The sequence below is a fragment of the Xenopus laevis genome, chromosome 7L, assembly GCF_017654675.1.
Source record: "Xenopus laevis strain J_2021 chromosome 7L, Xenopus_laevis_v10.1, whole genome shotgun sequence".
In the NCBI taxonomy this organism is placed as follows: domain Eukaryota; kingdom Metazoa; phylum Chordata; class Amphibia; order Anura; family Pipidae; genus Xenopus; species Xenopus laevis.
The window spans coordinates 27,418,887-27,440,608 of NC_054383.1; the positions used below are offsets into that span (position 1 = coordinate 27,418,887).

Sequence of the window (21,722 nt, forward strand, 5' to 3'; positions counted from 1 at the left end):
TAATTCTAAGAAAACTTTTCAATTGGTCTTTTTACATAGTTTTTTTAAATTATTTGCCTTTTTCTTCTGACTCTTTCCAGATTTCAAATGGAGGTCACTGACCCCATCCAAAAACCAAATGTTCTCTAAGGCTACAAAGTTATTGCTACTTTTTATTACTCATCTTTCTATTCAAGCCTTCTCTATTCATATTTCAGTCTCTTATTCAAACCAATGCATGGTTGCCAGGGTATATTGCTGAAACTACTGGAGAGCTGTCGAATAAAAAACTAAATAACTCAAAAACCACAAATAAAAAAAAATGAAAACCCATTGCAAATTGTCTCAGAATATCTCTACGTCATACTTTAAGTTATCTCAAAGGTGAACAACCCCTTTAATGTTGAAATGTCAGACTTAAGGTATAGAGATCAAAATTACGGAAATACCCCTTATTCAGAAAACTCCAGCATACTAATTTGGAAAAGAGACATGGTTATAAAGTTATATAGAATAAAGGCTTTGCCCTGTGATCATATGGAGCGCTACCTTCAAATATCAGCTGCCAGTTCTATTATTCAGTTACTCAATAAATCCTTTATAGACCTAGAAAATTAAAACTAAAATTGAGGCTCCACGGAATTGGGGAAAGACAGAGAGAAAGAGGAGAGAAAGATTAGGAAGAAGCTCTACAGTGTAGCACAAATTAATACACTCACTCCCCTATTATTAACATTCAGAATCAGTATTACATATGCACCATGAAGCAGAAGTGTGACGATAGCCTGAAAAGTTGGCTTAAGTCAGAAATATTATTGCATGAGCAGAACTGTGAAACTAAGTGAAGAAATGACAGCCCCTTCAAGACAACTGGTTAAAAAAGCTTAACGAATGTGATTTATGAAAAATGTGTACATTATATAAGTTATAATAAATGGTATTAGTATAAGTACATCACATGGTTGCTTAGTTCCACAAGTGCGGTACAGGTATGGCACCTGTTATCCAGAATGCTTGGCACCTGGGTTTTTCCGGATAATGGATCTTTCCGTAATTTGGATCATCATATCTTAAAGCTGGCCATAGTAGCAAAGATCCGATCGTACGAATCATCGTACAAATCGGACTTCCCGATCTCCCGACCTGCCACTAACCATTCTGATCAAATAAAGTACAAAATATATATATATATTAATAGGGAAAAAAGATAAATATATAGGAAGGCCGGTATTTTTTTTCCAGAAAAGATGGCAACCCTATCTATGGGAGATGGCCTTTCCAGAATTCTGAACTTTTTGGATAACTGTATTCCATACTTGTATTTGTTGTGTAGAATACTTGGGACCTGGGGGTTTGCGGCTGCTAAATAACATTTAAAATTTAAATAAACAAAATAGGTTTTTTTTGCCACCAATATGGATGTATGCAACTTAGTCACCATCAAGTAAAAGCTACTGCTTTATTATTACAGAGAAAAAGGAAATTGTTTTTAAAAAGAGAATTGTTCACTGAAATAGGACTCTTTGGACAATGTCCTTGTTAATAAATAAATTTTATAAAATCATAAATTTACTCCCAATGTGTTAAGTCCCTGCAACGCTTGTTTACTGCTTTTTTTAATGTATTTTTATTTTGAAAATATTTTATTTGATTTTCATATTAAACAAATTAAATCAGTATGACAGCAAATAATATGCAAATGAAGAGAATTTGTTATATTCGACACAATGGCATAATATCATCAAAACTAAACTATGGGTTTTTTTTTAAATATTTTTGTTAGCCTTTTTTCATTTTGAGAGTGTCATACTATACTTCTAGATGGAAAAAAATAAGGAGACAGATGCAGCATGCAAAAATATATACCCGCAGTTGCATAAACACAGATCTGCTAAACATGGCTTCTTATGGGACAGACACTGCTTGCAGGAACTTTCCTGGCTTGGCTGAATGGAAAGTAGAAAGGATGGAGCAATCAATTTTATCTTTCCATAAACTCCTTTGGGAAATGCAGCAATAGGCCATACAAGGACAGGGGACTGCATAACTTAACAGAGGGTTTGTAACTTAATGGAGAATATCATCACAAAATCTACTTGCGTGTGGCCCCATTTTATTATTTATAAGATTTACATATAACTATCGATTTGTCTGCAGTATTTGGAAAATCCAGTTTTGTATTTCTAAATTTTGACCTGAGGTTGCTCTTGGTATTATTCGACCAAAATTTGCATCCAAGCCAGGAATTAAAAAATAAGCACCTGCTTTGAGGAGTAACATTCCTGGGGCTGGTGAGCAACATGTTGCTCATGAGCCACTGGTTGAGGATCACTCTCTTCATCATAGAACCCTTTTTTATTTTTACTACAAGGAAATATGTTACTAATCTGAAGGACAAGGAAAGGATGAATAACTGGTGATGCCAAACTTTTAGGCACCCCCAAGTGTTTGTAATTTGCAGACCCAAGAGCAGCACTTCTCTTCACCAAAAGATGCACTGGCCTGGGGCACTAGTCTAATAAGTGTGGTGTCACTCTGGGCTGCCCTAGGCTGTGTGTATATGGAGTAAAGCAAAATCTGATTATTTCAACTTTTTGATTTAAATGTAGTTTATGGCTACAGTTTTAGTTGTCTATGTGCAAGATTCATGCCTATGCGTATTCATGACCTGCAGATGTAGGCTACATGTTATTCATTGTTTTAAGGGATATTGCAAGCACATAAATTGGAAGGTTTACTAGTTCCGATAGTAGTGTTGTCAAGTTTCTTGTGACATCTAACAATGAAGTTGTGCTTATGAGTGATTATTGAAAACTTTATTCTGACATATCCTTTGGCCATTACAGAACATAGATGTAGACAGAGATATCTCAGAGGGATATTCCAGGCTATCACTTCACATGGACAAAGATGTAGACAGAGATATCTCAGAGGGATATTCCAGGCTATCATTTCACATGGACAATGATGTAGACAGAGATATCTCAGAGGGATATTCCAGACTATCACTGCACAGGGACAGAGATGTAGACAGAGATTTCATAGAGGGATATTCCAGGCTATCCCTCCTCAGGGGCAGTAATATTGACTGAGATATCTCAGAGGGATATTCCAGGCTATCACTTTACGGGGACAAAGATGTAGACAGAGCTATCTCAGGGGGATATTCCAGGCTATCACTCCACAAGGACAGAGATATAGGCAGAGGAATATCAGATTGCTAGTAAAATAGTCTGTTACTATGATAGTTACATTATTAGGAGTCATTAGCTTCAGATGTCACAATATAACCTGTATTCCTAAAGCGATACTAACACGTTCCTATAAAATTCATAGGAACGTGTCAGTATAAAGTAAATTCTGCACCCGTAATCGTTCCTCAAAAAGCCCCCCCCCCCGCGCAAAGCGGAGCGATCCTTCCATAGACTGAATTCCTGTTTTTATCAGCCTATGGAAGGATTGCTCCGCCCCCAGCCCAGCATCACTGAAAAGGCTCAGAAAATCTTTTAGCAGTGTCGGAGGGTCGGGTAAATGCAGGTTTGCAGGGGCTCGGGACGGCTTTGCTGGGGTCTTTGAGGGGAACAATTACAGGTGCAGCATTTACTTGATACTGACACGTTCCTATGATTTTTATAGGAATGTCAGTATCGCTTTAAACTGAGGCTATATGCACAAGTGCCTCTTGTTATCTGTAGCCTTTCTCTATGCAGCATGCTTAACTCTGCCATTTGCCCTACTATTGGAGCTAAATAAAAATAAAGCAAAGGAGTTCACTAGCAGAATCTAATACCCAGATTAACTGAGGACAGAAAATAAATATAACCATGGTTTTGCACATTGATGCAATATGCAAAAGACAGCTGCTGAATAGTCATACTCTAATTTCTAAGAATATTTCATATAATCTTTGATTTGTTTCCCTTACAATTTGCTGCAAAGTAGAAAGTGTTTTTTTTCCTCATTAAGGCTTGAGCTTTACTGACCTGGATACCAAGCAAAGCTGCCGTCCCTTTAGAATGTAATTTGTATAAAATAAATTTGATTACTGTTGGTGGGCAGATTGTCCCTAAATCAGTCAATTCCATTGCTTTCTGAGAGTAATTTATTTTAAAGTGCAGCAACGTATTACAAAATCACTTCCATTAAAGTAATTGACAAAATGTGTTTACAGATCTGAGCAAATATCACAACTGTTTGCTTTTCTGAAGTATTCAGGTTATTTTAGCAGTAAACAGACTTTAACTCTTTGTCTTCCTTATTATTTCTTTCTTTGCCTGTACTGTTGGATTGTGCTTGGGTGTATATTGCTAAGTGTACAATGCAATTTGCTACAAATACAGCAACAAAGTGTGCACTTTCTATATTCTGTTGCCCCTTTAAAGTGCCACCTTCCCTTACAGGCCGTGACAGTCTCTTGATAGATGTGCAGTAAGTTAGATGCCACCCTTGTTATAACTTTGATCTTTGCTTAATCACTGGTTTTTAATAAATATACACTATACAGGTATGGGACCTGTTATCCCAAATGCTTGGGACCCAAATAGGATTATTTTACCTCCAATAAGGATTTTATTATATCACAGCTAGGGTCCAGTACAAGGTACTGTTTTATTAGTATAGAGAAAAAGGAAATTGTTTTTTTTTAAATAAAAATTATTTCATTCAAATGGAGTCAATGGGAGATGGCCTTCCATTTTGGAGCATTCTGGATAACGGGTTTCCGGATACCCAATTCCATACATGTATCATGGAGGACTATTTATTCAAGGTCTAATTTTAGTGATATTAGAGGTTTTTTGAAACCACAACTAAACTCACTTCCTCTAAGGGTCGGTGGCAGACGTGAAGATTCGGAGGAAATTAGTCGCCCAGGGGGATGGAATTTGGATCACTTTGTTTTCCAAAGTCGCCCAAAGTTGCCTCACGAGGAAACCGAAGCGATCCGTATGCCATCCCGCCGACGATTCACATTCTTGCCTGCGGGAAGGCATTTTGGGGAGATTAGTCACCCACAGAAGAGGAGATTTGTCACTAGGCGACTAATCTCCCCCGAATCTTCACGTCTGCCAACACCCTTAAACCACGACTATCATGACATTTAATAAAAAATCTGAACTGAAAAAGCACAAATGGGAAAAGTTGCAGAAAAGTCACAAAAACCGCAACTTTTTCGAGTTCTCGCACAGTTACTATGACTTTTTCGTATTGTAGCACAAAGGTCAGAGTCAAATATACCTGAAAACCTCTGAAACCCTGAATCAAAGAAAGATCTTCCAGTTGTAACATTAACCATTGACTTCTACATGTTTTTTTAACTGGAGTATTTTCATATTCAGAATTGTCACAGTTTTGTTGCATACTAAATTCTGAAAAAGTTTCACTTGTTTTTCAGAGACTTTTTTGGATTTTCGGCTTCAAAAGGAAGTTGCGGCTTAATAAATCAGCCCTAATAAATGGGAAAAAGCATAAAGTGCTTCTTGGGCCAAGGGGCAAAGAGATGACCTGGTTGGCCAGGGTTGCTCTATCTAGGGTAGCTAATTCGGCATCAGTGTTCTATCCAATTTTAGCTGGATTGATTTAAGGTGACCATACACCGAGAGATTCGCTCATTTGGTGATGTCGTGAAACGAGCAGATCTCTCCCTGATATGCCCACCTTGAGGCCAACAATCGGATCATAATGAAAGTTATACGGGTGGTCAGATGGCGGGACCTCATTAACGAACAGATGCGCTTCGCAATCCGACGGGATTTTTAACCCTGCCAGATCAACATCTGACCAGATATTGATCGGGGAAGCCCGTCGGAGGGCCCCCATATATGGGCCAATGAGCTGCCAATTCGGTCTGTCAGCAGCTTTTATCAGCCCGCGTATGGGCACCTTTGCACTACCTGCAGAGGTCTGTATAGTATAACCTTCAGTGATTTATATCTGTAGGGAATCAAACGTGAATCCGGAATATGGGTTCCTACTCAAACTGAATGCAATTAGGGATGGGCTAATTTGACCCTCTTAGTTTTGCAAAAAATTTGTCACCAGCGAAATGTCGCAGACGCCCATTAAAGTCCATGGGCATCAAAAAAAATTTCTTTTTTTTTTTTTGATGCACGACACCATACAAGTAATTTTTTCAGCGAAATAAGGCGAAAAAAATTGCCCATCCCTAAATGCAATGAAAATAAAGAGAAGCTAGTTTTCATGGCAGGCCCATATGACCAGATATAAAGGATAGTAGTGTCAGGTGTGGGTTCTGCTGCGATTGTATTAAAAAAAGTAGACTGAATGACCCATAGAGACAGATATTTAATAGTAGGTGGTGCGTGGTGATATTTATTAGCAGATGTATTTCCATCTGAGTTTTAAATAGGTTACGGACATTTCATTTGCGTTTTCAATAGGGTGTTCAGTAAATAGTAAAACCGATAATGCAATGTCAGCAAGGTTTGCTTCAGCTTAATGGAAGAAACATTTATTGCCACTTAGGTTTATAAAGACAACTCTTTTATTAGTGATGTATGAGTGCTTATTAAAGTATTTATATATATATATATATATATATATATATATATATATATATATATATATACATACATATATATATATATATATATATATATATATATATATATATACACACACACATGCAAAGAAGCATAAACATCTCCCAAATTTGAGAGGGGTGCAATAAACATTTGTAGAAATATACCGGTACTATTTCTAATTTTATTATTATTTGTACGCACAAACTGGTTCAATTGGGAATGGAAACGTTTGGGTAGGCAATGGTACACTCAGATTTGCTTGTTATCTTTACATTTTCAGTTTTCTGTTTGTTAAAAACGTTGCCCAGTAAATTACATAGAACATGTCTTCAAAGTTTGACTTCACTCTAAATATTTAAATGAAATGCTCAAAATTCAGATTATATCAAATCTGCCTGTAGTATTAAGCAGACATCTTCTTTTTCCTTGGAATAGCTTAATATCGACTCTGATATTATTAAGTAAGAATCTTAAATACAAACAGGACAAGATGATTACGTGCTGCATGTTGATATTACTGGAAATTAAGTGATAAATACATAATTGACCATTTTAGGTTAAATCTGCTCTAACTGCCAAAAGATTGCATTTGTACTGAAAAAAAAATCTGCCCTGAGCTTCCAAAAAGTTCCTTATTTCTAAATACCATTGCCATGATAGCATTAGATTGTATCTATTGTTTGCACTATTACTGCATGCCAAAGACAGTTATTGCATTCATGTGATTTTGTGATAAAATGATATGAATAAATACTGACCTCTATTTTTATACAAATAGAAGACCTGTCATTTTTTGATGGCTGTTGGGTGCCATTCACTTCAACACCACTAGTCTAGACTAATTTGTTCTGCCCACGGCATTATACAGGAATAAAGATTTACATGTACCCCCTCGTACTGCCAAAAACTCTTTTAAGAGCTCTATAACATGGGGTTTACTGTATTTCAGCAATCCAATCCCCTTTTTCCCATCTAGCAGGTGCTTGGTGGGAGTCTCAGACATTATACTTTACGTTTGTAAAAAACCTGCTCCAGACCCGTGGAGCAGGCTAATTCCAGTACCTGGTTTAGATGCAGCAAAGATAAGTCAGGATTCTTCTATAAAACTTATGCCAGCCTCGACCCACTCACCAAGCAGGGCCGGAACTAGGGGTAGGCAGAAGAGGCACCTGCCTAGGGCACAGTGCTGTGGGGGTGCCTGTTCAAAATTCATCTGACTAGTCCTAGTCTGGATCAGCTCCCCTCTGCAGGTCTCACCTACCCCCTCTGTCGCTCGCTCCTCTGTCTGTCCCTCCATCCCTCCCCTGTCCGTCCCTCCCGTGTTCATCCTCCCCTGTCCGTCCCTCCCGTGTTCATCCTCCCGTGTCCGTCCCTCCTTCCCCTGTCTATCCCTCCCCTGCCCCAAACTGCCCCTCCACTTCCCCTTCTCGTGCCTACGCATGCACGCGGTTGTCCGGGGTGGGCCGATTGGGTTGCCTAGGGCACCTGGTCGGTTTGGCCCAGCCCTGTCACCAAGTACCTGGTATTGTAGCTCCTAGGCCTGTTTGCAACTCATTCTTACCATAGACTACCATGGAACTTTAATAAATTGAAAACAGTCTTTTACAATGATTAACAATGACAAGACTGACAAAAGTGGCCCTGACATTCTTAGCGTTACTTGCAAGAGGCAATTCAATTAGATTTAATGAAAGCAAATCTACAAGTAGAATTTAAACTGCAAAAAAAGCACAGGTGAAAGAGAATAAGATGGCCCACTTGAATTATTGGTCACATAATATCATTATTATGTTCAGCACAATGAATACATAAGGCACCAGTTAGCATTGTACTTCTGTATGCAGTGGAATTTTCCTGCATTATAATGTATATATATATATATATATATATATATATATATATATATATATATATATATATATATATATATATATATATCCAACAGTATTTTATTACATTAAAGAACAATGTTATTGAGTTTCCCTATGATTTGGACTTAACATCATTTCCACTTGATTTGACACTATGAACCCAATATTTGGCTTTGATATTGAAGGCGAGTGTAGCTCCTTGAGGAATACAGGGATCTCTTTTGAACAATATTCAATAATAATCCAACCAAAGAACTAGATTTAGCACATTGCTGGCATTATATAATGCTGAAGATTATCGTTTCCCGTCTGATAAGGTTCAATAAAAGTTTTTCTAATTTCACGTAAAAGCAACATGTTATAGGCAGTGCTCTGATCATTACCTTTCAATTTGCTGAGCAAGGCTTTGCTGAATATTACCAGGGTGATTTATACAGTGTATCACTACTATGCTAGCTTTCTGCCTTTCAGCTGACAAATGTATTTTGGCTGAGTGTTACAAGCAAATTGAATCAGCTCGGATGTAAAGTGTGCATCTATACCCATTTCCACTGCCTCTTCCCTACCTACACACTATATTCTATCCAATTAGAGCAGCAGGAGGGATTTGAACCAAAGCTGGTGTTGGGAAATAATGAATCCAGTCCCTAAACAATGAATAAAAGGAAAGACACACACACTTAACCAGTCCCAATCAATACTAATGAACAAAGCCAGGACAGCAAAGTATAAAACACATTTGCAATTCAATTTGGTTAAGGTACAAAGGCATTAAGTCATGCAGAAGATCTATGTAAAAAATGCAGCATCCCTTTTATACAAAGTTACTCTGAAACCTCTTTTATATACTGCTCATTTAATAAAGGCTTGAATTTTGAAGTTTTCAGGCTAATTAGGTTTAACTTGAGATGTGTCATCCAAGAACATAGAACTAGGTATAAACAATGTTTTCTTGAGCATATAAAGGATAAATCTAAATATTCAGAGTGGGGCTGGTGTTTAATCTTCCACTGAAAGGCGGTTATCCCAAATGTATGGAATCATTTAACTGTTGGCCATAAGGGACTTTTTGTATTCCCCCTAATATGGTGTTCATTCATGCTCATTAATAAACAACCTGTAAATAATAAAACAAGAAGAATTAAGTTACTCTACGTGAATCGTTTGCGTATTGTAGGTAATTGGTTATAATGATATTCACCAACACAGTGGTTGTATTTAAAAACGACCCATAACATGAGCTTTGTCTTCTCAGTTTTTATGTACACTTGATAAAGGTTATTGACCCCAAACATGTCGTATAACCACTGTCCTGATGTCCAGAGCACCTTCAAGGGAGTGAGGACATTTTTTTCCATTTATCGTACAGCCCACCATACCTGTTTGATTGGATTCATCGTTTTTATGCCTGTTTTACAATGTTACTTTCCAGTGCACTAGGATGTATTTTTTCTATTGTCCAACAGATGGCAACATAGAAAGAAGGGACTGTTTTGCACATGGAGCAAATACATACAGCTCTATGAACAATCAAATATCAAACTTGTGTTCATCTAAATTATTCTTATCTCAAATTATAGAAGGCAGTTACGTTATGAACAGAACTGGAACTTTTTTACCTACTGGTCTACCCACGGTCTACTGGCAGAAAGGCTCCAGATCCATCCACTTGTGTTTTTTGGCATGAAATGTATATTTACCTCCTGCTAAGACTCCCAGTAGCTTACCAAAAGGGAATCATGGAAGAGAAACTTCTAACCATATTGGGTTGAAGCTCAGGTTGCCTATCACCAATATACATGGGATATTTTGTTGGCGTTTCATGTTTTTGGTACCCAACTTTCCTTTGTCTAAGACCTGGTTCTCTAACATAAAACTAGAGGAAAAACCTTGGTCGAGATATGACTGGAACTTGGACCTGAAACACCAAAGATTGATTTCCAGTACCATGAAAAAGAAAATAATTCTGTGGGGCTTTCATTCTTTCCTAAGCAAATGCCTGGCATCAAATCTTCATGATTTTATAAGGCTTAAAGTAACACATATCTATTCTTAATTTCCTGGAAAAAGGCGAGCACTCACAGGTCTTAAGATGCAAAAAATCGGTGAAATTTATTGAAAATAAATAATTCTCAATTTCCGTAATGGCCCTTGCATTATTATCTGTATTTAAAAAGGATTGCAGCAAATGTCCCACATTGCAAAATGAATTGGAAGCCAGTTAATTGCATGTAAAAGCCCTGATTGATTGTGTAGCTGTAGTGCAGCGGATTAGCATATGCAATTTGCGATTATCAGTCCACAGTAATGCGAGGTATACATAGATTATGTAGCTCGGCCCAAATGATGTCATCGGAATGGCTGGGGAAAATCCATGGGCAATCACTTTGTACTTGGATCAGGAATCTATAAATAAATGAGGCTGCTGTCATTGACTTACTAACCAGGGACTTTCTAATTGAAAGACATTCTAATTAAACCTTAGTTAATCCCTTTTCTTCCCTTGGGTCGACTGCTTGACTTTATTTATGGCTCCTTATTTTTACTTTGGTTTTACAAAAAAATCAGCTTAGCCAAGCAAGGGGATGTAGAATGTGGAAGCCCTGCGAGGCTTCTCTAAGAGCTATGCAATGTTTATCTAACTGATTGAACAAGTCTTAAAATGACTGCATATGGTGCAAGGTCAGTGGCTGATATAAAATACCTTACTACTTAGGGAGGAACTCCAAGATGCGGCTGGTGTCGACAAGTCGCCATGCGACGAAAAGCATGCGACTTTCCGATGTTCTGAAGATAACAGGAAGTTATGGAGAAATCGCAGTTAAGAACTACATTTATTCGTCTGTTGGATGGATACGCATTGCGTTTCGTTGCATGGCGTCGTGTCGGCACCAGCTGCATCGTGGAGTTTGCCGCAACGTGGAGTTCCTCCCTAATAGTGATAAAATACAATATCATTGACCAGCATCAACTTCTGTGTTGCACCGAATGCTGCCTGCATCTTGTAAAACAGACAGCAACTACCAACAGCACCATATTCCATTGCCAATTAATCAATTCGTGATTGGTCCTTTAAAAAGCCAATATCTCTGCATAGTGCTTATCACAGAGGAGCGCATACAGCTTTTGGGGCACTGAAATATGACTTTTCATGCTCTCCAAAGTTCAACCAGCCAGGAGTAGATTTACAATTACAATTCAGAAGAAATGCAGAAGAACCAAATCTAAACATAAGGACAGCGTCATGGCTCAGTGGTCAGAACTGTTGCCCTGGGACCCTAAGTTTGATCCCACCCGGGCAATATTTATAAAGCTACTTTATTTTCCTCCCACACTCCAAAAACATACAGGAAGATCAATTAGCTCTGTATGAAAATGACTCTAGTGTATTGTATGAATGTGATAGGGACTTGTAAGCTTAAATGAGGCACTGCTTTGAATGATGGGCAATCTCTCTAAATGCGTTGACTCTGTATAAATATAGAGTCAACACATCAGCAAAGCCAGTGATTGTCCTAAAACATTATTGTATAATAAAAATGGCAAAATCTAATACAGGTATGGGACCTATTATCCAGAATGCTCTGGACCTGGGGTTTTCCAGAAAATGGGTCTTTCTGTAATTTGGATCTTCAAAGCTTAGGTCTTACTAGAAAACAATGTAAACATTAAATAAACCGAATAGGCTGGTTTTGCTTCCAATAAGGATTAATTATATCTTAGCTGGGATCAAGTACAAGTTACTGTTTTATTATAACAGAGAAAAATGAAATCATTTTTAAAAATTTGCATAATTTGGATTTGGATTTCTGGATACTGGGTTTCCGGATAAGGGGTCCTATACCTGTAGTAATAAATTCATAGATAACATTAATGACTTGTGGGGGAATGTAATTAAAATCACAAGTGATGTTTAAAATAGCATTTCTGCGAATGTTTAGCTCTGCTCGCAGTGTAAAATCATTTGCTGGCGAATATTACATCACTCATTATTGCTAAGCAAAGGTATGCGTTGTTAAATATTTTGGTTAAAAAAAAATGCTTTGCCATTGCAGCATTTAATGACATACACTATGCATATTCACAAAAGCCATTTGTTCACAAACTTTGTGAGCAAGTCGTTGAGGCCTGAAATCGGTCAAAAACGAGGCAAATAATGAAAACCTTGGTTGCTAACGTTCGCAATAGTCTTCGCGGAAGACTATTGCGACTATTTTTCGGGCTAACTAAACATATTACATTCCCCCACTAGTGAATTCTCATCAAAACCCAATAAAAAAATCACAAAAGGTTTGCAAATTGTTTATAGACTACTGGGGAAATGAAATAAAAATCATTATCAGGAAAAATATGCATTTCTGTGAATAATTTTCCCTTTGGGTACATTTAATAAAGCTTTTCTAAACCTTCTAGCGTATTTTGTAACCCCCATCCATCACTTTGTATCAATGTACAGTGTCTGGAACATAACGTCTTAATGTAAAAGTCATTATTTTGGGGCAAAAAAAAGCACCTATTGCTCTATTCAAATGCAATTATTTTTCCATTTCTTCCATTTCCCCATTGATGTTTTACAGGAAACAAGTGATTTTTGTGCATATTGAGTGTAATCAAAGGCACTATGTTTGCCCAGGAGCAGTAACCCATATCAAAAAAATCAACAGGAAGCATTTATTGATCATGTGTTTAAAAACAACATCTTATTGGTTGCTATGAGTTACTGCTCCTTGCTAAACTTGGTGCCTTTTTTTACTTATGGGGGCAAGAAGCAGATTTTTCAACATTCAAATTAGAATTTTTACCACCATTTGAGTTTCGTGACACTTAGGGGCAGTTTTATCAAGGGTCAAATTTCAAAGTTAAAAATATTTCGAAATTCGACCATCGAATTAAAATACTTCAAACTCGAATATCGAATTCAAACTTTTTTTCATCGAATTTGGCTATTCTGCGGTCGAAGTAAAATCGAACGATCGAACGATTAAATACTTCAAATCGAACTATTCGAACGATTTTATCGTACGATCGAACGTTTTTTACTTCGACTACAAAAACTTAGAAAAATGGCGTACAAGGTCCCCATAGGGCTAACATAGCACTTCAGCAGGTTTAATTTGGCAAAGTTTTTTTTTAAAGAGACAGTACTTTGATTATCGAATGGTCGAATATTCAAATGATTTTTACTTCGAATCAAAGTCGAAGTAAATTTGAAGTCGTAGTATTCTATTCGATGGTCGAAGTATCCAAAAAAATTACTTCGGATTTCGAATTTTTGTACTTCGAATATTCCGTCAAATTCACTTCGACCCTTGATAAATCTGCCCCATATAGTTTCTGAAATTTATATTTTCAAGATTTATTAGGAGATCTGAGTTTTATAATAAACACGTGCACAATAGAGATTTTCGAGTTTTCACCTTTTTTTAACTAGACATTTTTTTTTGGATTTATGATAAATAAGACAAAGTATACACAGGGATTCACAGAAGCTTATTTATCATCACAGATGCTAAATTGTAATAGTGCAGTTACCCATAGCAACCAATCACATCTTTTCTTTTTTTTCTTACTTGTAGCTAATTGTTATTGCTATTGGCAACTGCACTTCTTCAATCTAGCACCTACAGTTTGTTGATAACTGAATTTATATCATGTGTCCAGAGCTACAAGCACATTAGAATCTAAACCAGGGTCTTAAAAGGGAAGTCAAAGGGATTTGCAAATGCGACAGAGACAAAAGCTACACATATGGGGATCCTAGAATTCCAGATTGCAGTTTATTACTGCACATTAAGCAGGTTTCCAGGTTACACTGGCTATATAACCCTGAGAAATGTGGAGGGCATTCGCGGCTATTATTAGTTACTTTGTGAATTAGTTATTGAGCAGTGGAGGTAATTAAAAGTAATCTCCACCTTCTGCTACACAAGCCAGAGAAAGGAATTTATGTTACAGGTAATGGCAGAGAAGAACAGGTTTGTATGAAAAATACCTCCACAGATAACAGAGGGTTCCCCGTTTCTATGTCCAAGACTTTGTGGTTGTATTTACTAGGTTGGACTACATTAAAGGAGAACTAGAGAAGTAGCTAGAAATGTTGTACATTATGTTTTTGGCTTCTGAACCAGCCCAAGGCAGCCACAGCCCTTTAGCAGTAAAGATCTGTGTCTCCAAAGATGCCCCAGTAGCTCCCCATCTTCTTTTCTGCTGATTCACTGCACATGCTCTGTGCTGCTGTCACTTACTGAGCTTAGGGACCCACTCCCAATATACTGTATATACAGAATAGGAATGTAACAATAAGGGGCCGATTCACTATGGGTCGAAGTCGAAGGATTTAGCGCAAATAGTTAGATCGATTCAAAGTATTTTAATCCAACGATCGAAGGAATATCCTTCGATCAAAAAAAGTTAGCCAAGCCTATGGGGACCTTCCCCATAGGCTAACATTGACTTCAGTAGCTTTTAGATGGCGAACTAGGGGGTCAAAGTTTTTTTTAAAGAGACAGTACTTCGACTATCGAATGGTCGAATAGTCGAACGATTTTTACTTCGAATCCTTCGATTCGAAGTCGTAGTCGTAGTCGAAGGTCGAAGTAGCCCATTCGATGGTCGAAGTAGCCAAAAAAAAACTTCGAAATTCGAAGTTTTTTACCTTCGAATCCTTCACTCAAAGTTAGTGAATCGGCCCCTAAAGGTTGATTAGTAATTAATACAGATAATTACTACATGGCAGCACAGTAACCAGTGCAACTAGCATCAGAATTTAATAATCAGCCCTGTAGCATCAGTTTATATTACATGCCAACCTCATTTTCTGCTTGTAAATTTGCAACAACCCCTAAGTTTAAATTCTCAACAGCCGCTCAGAGCCCACTGAGCATGTGAGTGTCACAGACACTTTCCAAGATGGTGACCCCCTGTGACAAGTTTGAAGTCCTGGATCATTGCTGCTATTGACAAGCTGAAACTTTAGGCTGGTGCAATAAGTTCAGTTTGTAAAATATGCAATTTTTAATCATATTAATTTTTAGGGCTAAGTTCTCCTTTAAAACATCAGTAAACAACTGTATACAATAGAAGATGATTTCCATGATTCTCTGCCAGACTCTTGCTGTAAGAGACTAAATGACCTGTGGGTGGGGGTGGATAATTCAAGTGGTTCTTTAAAATGGAAAATCTATCCTACTTATTACAAGAGATGAGAGAAGCCACTTGAAGTTTGTTGAGCCAATACATTTAGTAAACAGTTCAACCAAGTCCATAAAACGTGTTTTATTGCTGGCCAGGAGTGAATTTTTATTACTGATGACATGTAGATTCACTGGATTTTATAGAGTCAAACTTGCATTCAGGTGGTGTACTAGGGAGGTAACCAAACGGAGGATCCAGATTTGGGTAAATTAAATACAGAGTGGATGTGTGGAAAGCCACACACCAGGTATGAAAACACTGGATCTTTATTCCAAGGGTAAAAACAAACATCCTGACGCGTTTCGTATACAAAACGCGTCAGGACGTTTGTTTTTACCCTTGGAATAAAGATCCAATTTTTACAAACCTGGTGGTCGCAGAAGTGCGTGCCTTTCCGCACATCTGCTCTGCAATTAACCCCAAGCTACGGGTTCGGGGCGCTGCACCCGGGCCACCCCTTATCATCAGTGAGCGCAAGCATTTTCATATTGATTGCGATATATGCTTTGGATCATACGGTTTATTACTTCTCACCCAAAGAGATGGACTTGAAGCATCGCACCCAAGTAAATTAAATCACCAGGTGAGTGTTTTTGGCCATTTGGCTCATAATTGCCAAATAGGTGAAATTTAAAACACTTGGATAGAGCCGCAAGGGTTTTTTCCATTTCTAAATTAAATACAGAATGGCCAAAGAAAGTAATCCTCCTGTATCCTCAAATTTTGTTGGTAGATACGTAGAAACCACTCTTTTTTGCATGATGAACCGTTAGCATTAAATGTTTTTGTAAAGAGAAGCTAAAAGAAAAATGAAGTTGCTGTTTGATAGATGGAATGTTGGAATATTCACTCATTTCTTATGAGAGCTGTAATAAAATAAAAGAACATCAGCCATTTTCAATTGCAGTTACACAGAGATTATTCATCATTCACATCAGTCCCTGCTCCAGTGGAGCTTACAGTCTAAGGCCCCTATCATGTTCACATACAGGGTTTTTGTTCAGGTAAAACAAACCTGCCTTTATGCTTTTGTTGCGTGGGAGGAAACCATAGTACCCTGAAGAAACCCACACCAGGGGAGAGCCTTCAAACCTCTTACTAAGCCACTGTAAAAGGAAATATATTTCCATACCTAACTAAGCCCACTCTCCTCTAAGCTCCTCTAAGTCTTTTTTGGTTGATGATTTGGAACAGTCAGTACCATTGAGGATACAGTATATATTTCCACTGCACTCTCCCCATTTGAAGTGCTTATGGCCTGATAGTGTAAGATTTGGAAAACAGCAGATTGAAAAATGATTAAGTTTCTTGTCCATGTGTATGCCTTATGAGATTTACACTGTATACTGGTGCATTCAAATCCTAACACCTTCGCAGAAATTTCCTTTAGAATTACAGGCTAGTTTATTCCCTGCAACGCTCACCCTTCTCCGGGATGGGTCTGGGTGCAACTACCCGGACCTTACACTTGATTCACCAAGGTCAATATGCATTAAAAGGAAACAGGTCTCTCACTGCTCTGGATCTCTGGCCTGGGTGCAACGCCCTGAACCCGCAGCTTTGGGAGACTTTGGTAACCAATATAGAACCCTTACGACGTGCACTCAACGGATCAGTCAGTAGCAGTGAAGTTAAAAGCAATTCCTTCCTATGAGTACGTGAAACGAACCAGGAAGAGGATTGTCCGGTAAATAAAGTTGCTAACTTTACCGATACAGACTGATCCGTTGAGTGCACGTCGTAAGGCTTCTATATTGGTTACATGTGTATGCCTTATCCACTTGTCATGTTGCAATTTAAGTATATTTAGCTGTGCAGAAGCATGAACTAGCAAAATACTCTTACAAAGCAACAGCTTGGTTGGACCCCTTGTGTTTAATTCAGGGTTTCTCTGAAAGCAGACAAAAATATATGAGGGGTTACAGCAAAACATCATGTCAAATAAACATTCTGCTTACTTAGAAAACCCGCCATGTGCTATTTCTCTTGACCTACTTGGATAATGACTTGATGTGTATAGGTATGTACTGTACCAACCTAAGCCTTGCCTAGAGGTTTTTAATTGACATTGATTAGGCCAATAAAGCAACAATTTATATCGTACTTTGCAATTCAATGTTTAAATATAATCATTACCAGGCAATATGCACAGAGAAGATTATGGGCCTCATATATTACTGCCTCCAGTGCAAAATCAGGCCCCTTACACATTTGTGTCTGGGACATACCTGCTCTCTGCACTTCCCAAAGCACACAAGCTAGCCATGTTCTCACCACAAGCCATAGGGCAGGTCAGTGGTGTAACAAGTGAGCACCGTGCCCCTCCGCCTGGTTGTGCGGCTGGGTGAGAAAATTTAATAAAGAAGCGACTGTGAAGGTGGAATTTTAAAGACAGAGAATTAAGTCGACCCCATGGGCCCCCCTTTAGCCTAGGCCCCCCTTTAGCCTGGCCCCCCCTGTAATCATATGGTTTGCTTCCTCTATAGTTATGCCATTGAGGCAGGTGGTAGGTACACCCTGTGCTTGCCAGTGCACCCTAACTTTTATGTCGAATAATGGGGGCCTTCTCTAGCTTGCCTCTCATGTATAGAGCACTGCCAAACACAGGAGTGTTTTCTAAATAGGTAAAAGCAGAGGCCCTGGCACTGGCTGCTGCAAATTTTTGACTGAAAATCATAAACAACCTCCTACAACTTTAGCGATGTGCATTTATAAATACAGTATGAGTGAGTGCGGTCATACTGCTATCAGAGTAAAACATTATATATTTGGCTTTAAGATGGTGGTGCTATACTTTGAGGGCTATAAAAAATACCTGAGCCACCAGAAGTTAAAGGACAGGTCCTCTTTATTGATATATGCAATAATAGTACGTCCAAAGAGCAAAAATTAGGACCTCATGGTTACATTCTGTATATGTAAAAGGAGATTAAAAGAGTATAGAGAGTATATATTCCCTTTAAAAACATTGAGTGCCAACAACCACTTAATCTAATCATTTATTTATCACTATTCGTGTAACTCAGCCTTCTGGGTACAGTATATGTTATATAACATTACTTCATAAGGTTTTTAGCCAGACAGTGGTTTGTTAGTTGAGCTTGTGACTGACAATATTTATATAGTGAATAAAGTACCCCCTTTTGTAAAATATAGGGATATTATAAGTTACAGAGGAGTTTCATGACCATTTAAAAGCACGAGGCCGAAGGCCGAGTGTTTTTATACAGGTCATGGAACTCCGAGGTAACTTCTAATATCCTCATATGGGGGTACTTTATTTATTATAATACACAAATTTCAATGACAGAAATAACATCAGAACTCACCGTTTATAAGGATATAATTTACAGGATATTCATGGCTTTTGTGTATTATATAGGATTATCAAACAGGGAAATATTGTAAGGGAGAGTACGCTGATCAGTAAGATTACATGCGATCCAAACCTCAAATAACATTCTGTTAGTTTCGCTATGACTAATGCTATACTGTGTCTTCTGATAGAGAGCCTACTGTACACCAGCCAGATGCTAAAGAAATGCCATTGGCTGCTATGTTCCTCAATACTCCCCAGCCACTTACAGTAAGAGTTTGTGTGTTTTTTATATTAGTTTTCACTTGGAATCTAAATCAAGCACAGCTCTACAGAAGTCTTCATAAATTAGACTAATTTTTCTGCAGAAGGTGCAATACTATGCTATTATTAGTGATAATACTAAATTCGAGGGTTTTTGTTCCACTAAAAAATCAGATTTTATAGCAGAAAAAACCCGAGTTTTTACCATTCAGGCTTTAATAAATAACCCTCTAAGAGTCATAAAACATTATTATACTTGGCAGTGCTTCCTCCATATTGCTCTGTCTGGAGCCTTCAGTACTCACTAGTTAGTGTCTCCTGGTAATTTCCTTGGAATCTATCTTTCTGTTATCTCTTAATAGCCCTATATTATGGTGTATAAAATGAACTGCAAAAGACTGAAAAAAGTACATTATCTAGGCCATAAATTAATTTAACTAATTAAAGACTGCATTCGATTTTAGAAGTATAATTAAAAACAAGTTACAAAGTCCACATGGGCTTTCCATGGTTCAACACATAGACATTATATCTAGAAAGCACATGTATTTACAGGCTGGACCATATACTTTCCGTGGGCTATATTTTTCCATGCCATATACACAGCCTTCCTCAAAATCTTCATTTAAAGCATAGCCTCCTACTCATCATCTCTCAGAATGGCTTTCCTTGTTAATACCTTTCGCAGCACAGCCCTGATATTCCCGATATCGAACAGGAATGCTCCAGAGATCCATTTCACACCTGCTGCTCTGCACTTCAATAAATGAATTCCTCAGACTCACTGTTGTCCTCCACTCACCTTAAACATCATCTCATCGTTGAGAAGGTGGAAGGTGTTGGAGTTCCACTGGCCAGCAAACTAGAAACGTCTGGATACCAGTGACTACAACTTAAACTCTATAAAGCAGAACTTATCAATTTATTAGCAAAATACCCCTATGTCTGGCCAGTGTTTTTGTAACCATCACTGGTGCTCAGAGAATTAATCCAGCCTATACTTCCACGTAGAATCTACACGCATCGAAATGGTGACAGGTGACTCAATACTCCAGAGACCACATCTCAGTGACAATCTCAAACATGTGTACCGATAGAAGAGATACTGAAAAGGTTTCCATATATTCAATGCCTATGAGCAATTTGTTGCCAAGGGATGCTGCACTTTGTCCAAGAAGCAGAAAGGCTGCAAGGGATTATCACTTACCTGTGAGTTGATCGTAAGACCCATCAAGATCTCTGGAATCTGAAAGGTTTTGCTTCCTACCTTTACCCCTCATTTTGAGGCAGAGGTGTATGTACAGAGAAGTAAAAACTGACCTCCTTCCTCCTCCCAACCCCTTACAAATCCAAGGATGCTCCAAACCCAAGAAAGAAAAAGGCAGCCAAAAATATCTTCTTCTGTCCAACAATTTCCCACTCTTCTGTAAATTTCCCAGAGCCAGGATAGAAGCGGTGTTAGCAAATATCCTTCTTCAGACTCCTAGGCTGTTGCCTATTTCCCTTTCAGCGGAGCAGTGCTTTGATTCTGTGAAACCCTCACTGGGGCTGTGTGTTTGTTTTGTCTTTTTTTGCGTGAATGATTCTCCTCCTCTCTCTTTTTTTTTTAACTCCACGATGTGATGTGGTCCAGTTCTGGAGGCGGAGAGAAGCAGGAGAAGGGGTTTACAGAGTCCTCTCATGCCTTATTATTAATTTTCCGTGCCAGAAACCTGCTTTCACCTCCTGCTGCTAATCTCCAGTGCATACCCCTTCTCCCTGTCTCTCCTCTCCCCCCCTCTCTCTGTCAATCTCCTACCTCTTATTTCTCTCCATGTGATTAAAATATTGTATAGGCAGAGTAGCGCAGATCCTCTATGCTTCCAGGAGTTCTTCTTGTGTCTTCCTAGGCTTTATTCCATTCTCTCGTCTTGGAATAAGTTTGCCGTATTCTCCCCTTTCAGTTTGCCATTGTCTTCCTCTTGTAGTGTGTGTCGTTAGCTGGGATTACAATGGGAAACTCCTTGACTGTGGGATCACTTTCTAAACACACAGCTGAATGAAGAACAAAAGCCTGTAGATTTGATTCCCTTTCACTCTGTCACTCGACATGCTAGAATCGTTGTGCTCCGGCTCTCGTATTATTGTGACTTGTGCTTCAGCTCCTTTTCAAATAAAAATGCAGGGCTGTCTGAAAGGGAATAGTGCAAATGGTTGAAAGCAACTCTTCTGTGACTCACAGCTGGCAGTAGGGGACCTTAGGCTTCTGCCGGCTAAAAAGGTGCTTTGTAAATATCACACCATCACCTGCAAAGGGACCCCTGCCTGTTATATAGACATGGCTGATGTTTCATAGAGTTTATCCTCAGTTTGCACAGAAATGTATTATCGTGTGCTATCTCTGTTTTAATTTTAAATTCTGAAATATCTGGTGAGATTAAATTAAGGTGATCTCAAATACTGTACAGGTGTTATGGATTTCTAATTTTTTTTTTTCCAAGGCATTTTTTAAGCCCCAGTGGTAAAATCATTTAAGGGACCCTCTAAACTTCAGAAACCTATATTCAGATTACTCAT

The 21,722-nt window shown here is 38.3% G+C and overlaps 1 protein-coding gene across 2 annotated transcripts in view; it reads right to left on the reverse strand.

The window, feature by feature from the left end:
• Nucleotides 1-21,336, reverse strand: part of LOC108695756 (Kv channel-interacting protein 2) — a 308,619-nt gene extending 287,283 nt beyond the window's left edge. The window contains exon 1 of one of the 2 annotated variants that reach the window (XM_041568704.1): nt 20,374-21,336. In XM_041568704.1, the coding sequence (XP_041424638.1) occupies nt 20,374-20,446 (73 nt within the window). In that variant the 5' untranslated portion in view covers nt 20,447-21,336. The remainder of the gene's footprint in view (nt 1-20,373) is intronic. The other variant, XM_041568706.1, reaches the window with a different exon arrangement.
• Nucleotides 21,337-21,722: the final 386 nt, after the last annotated feature.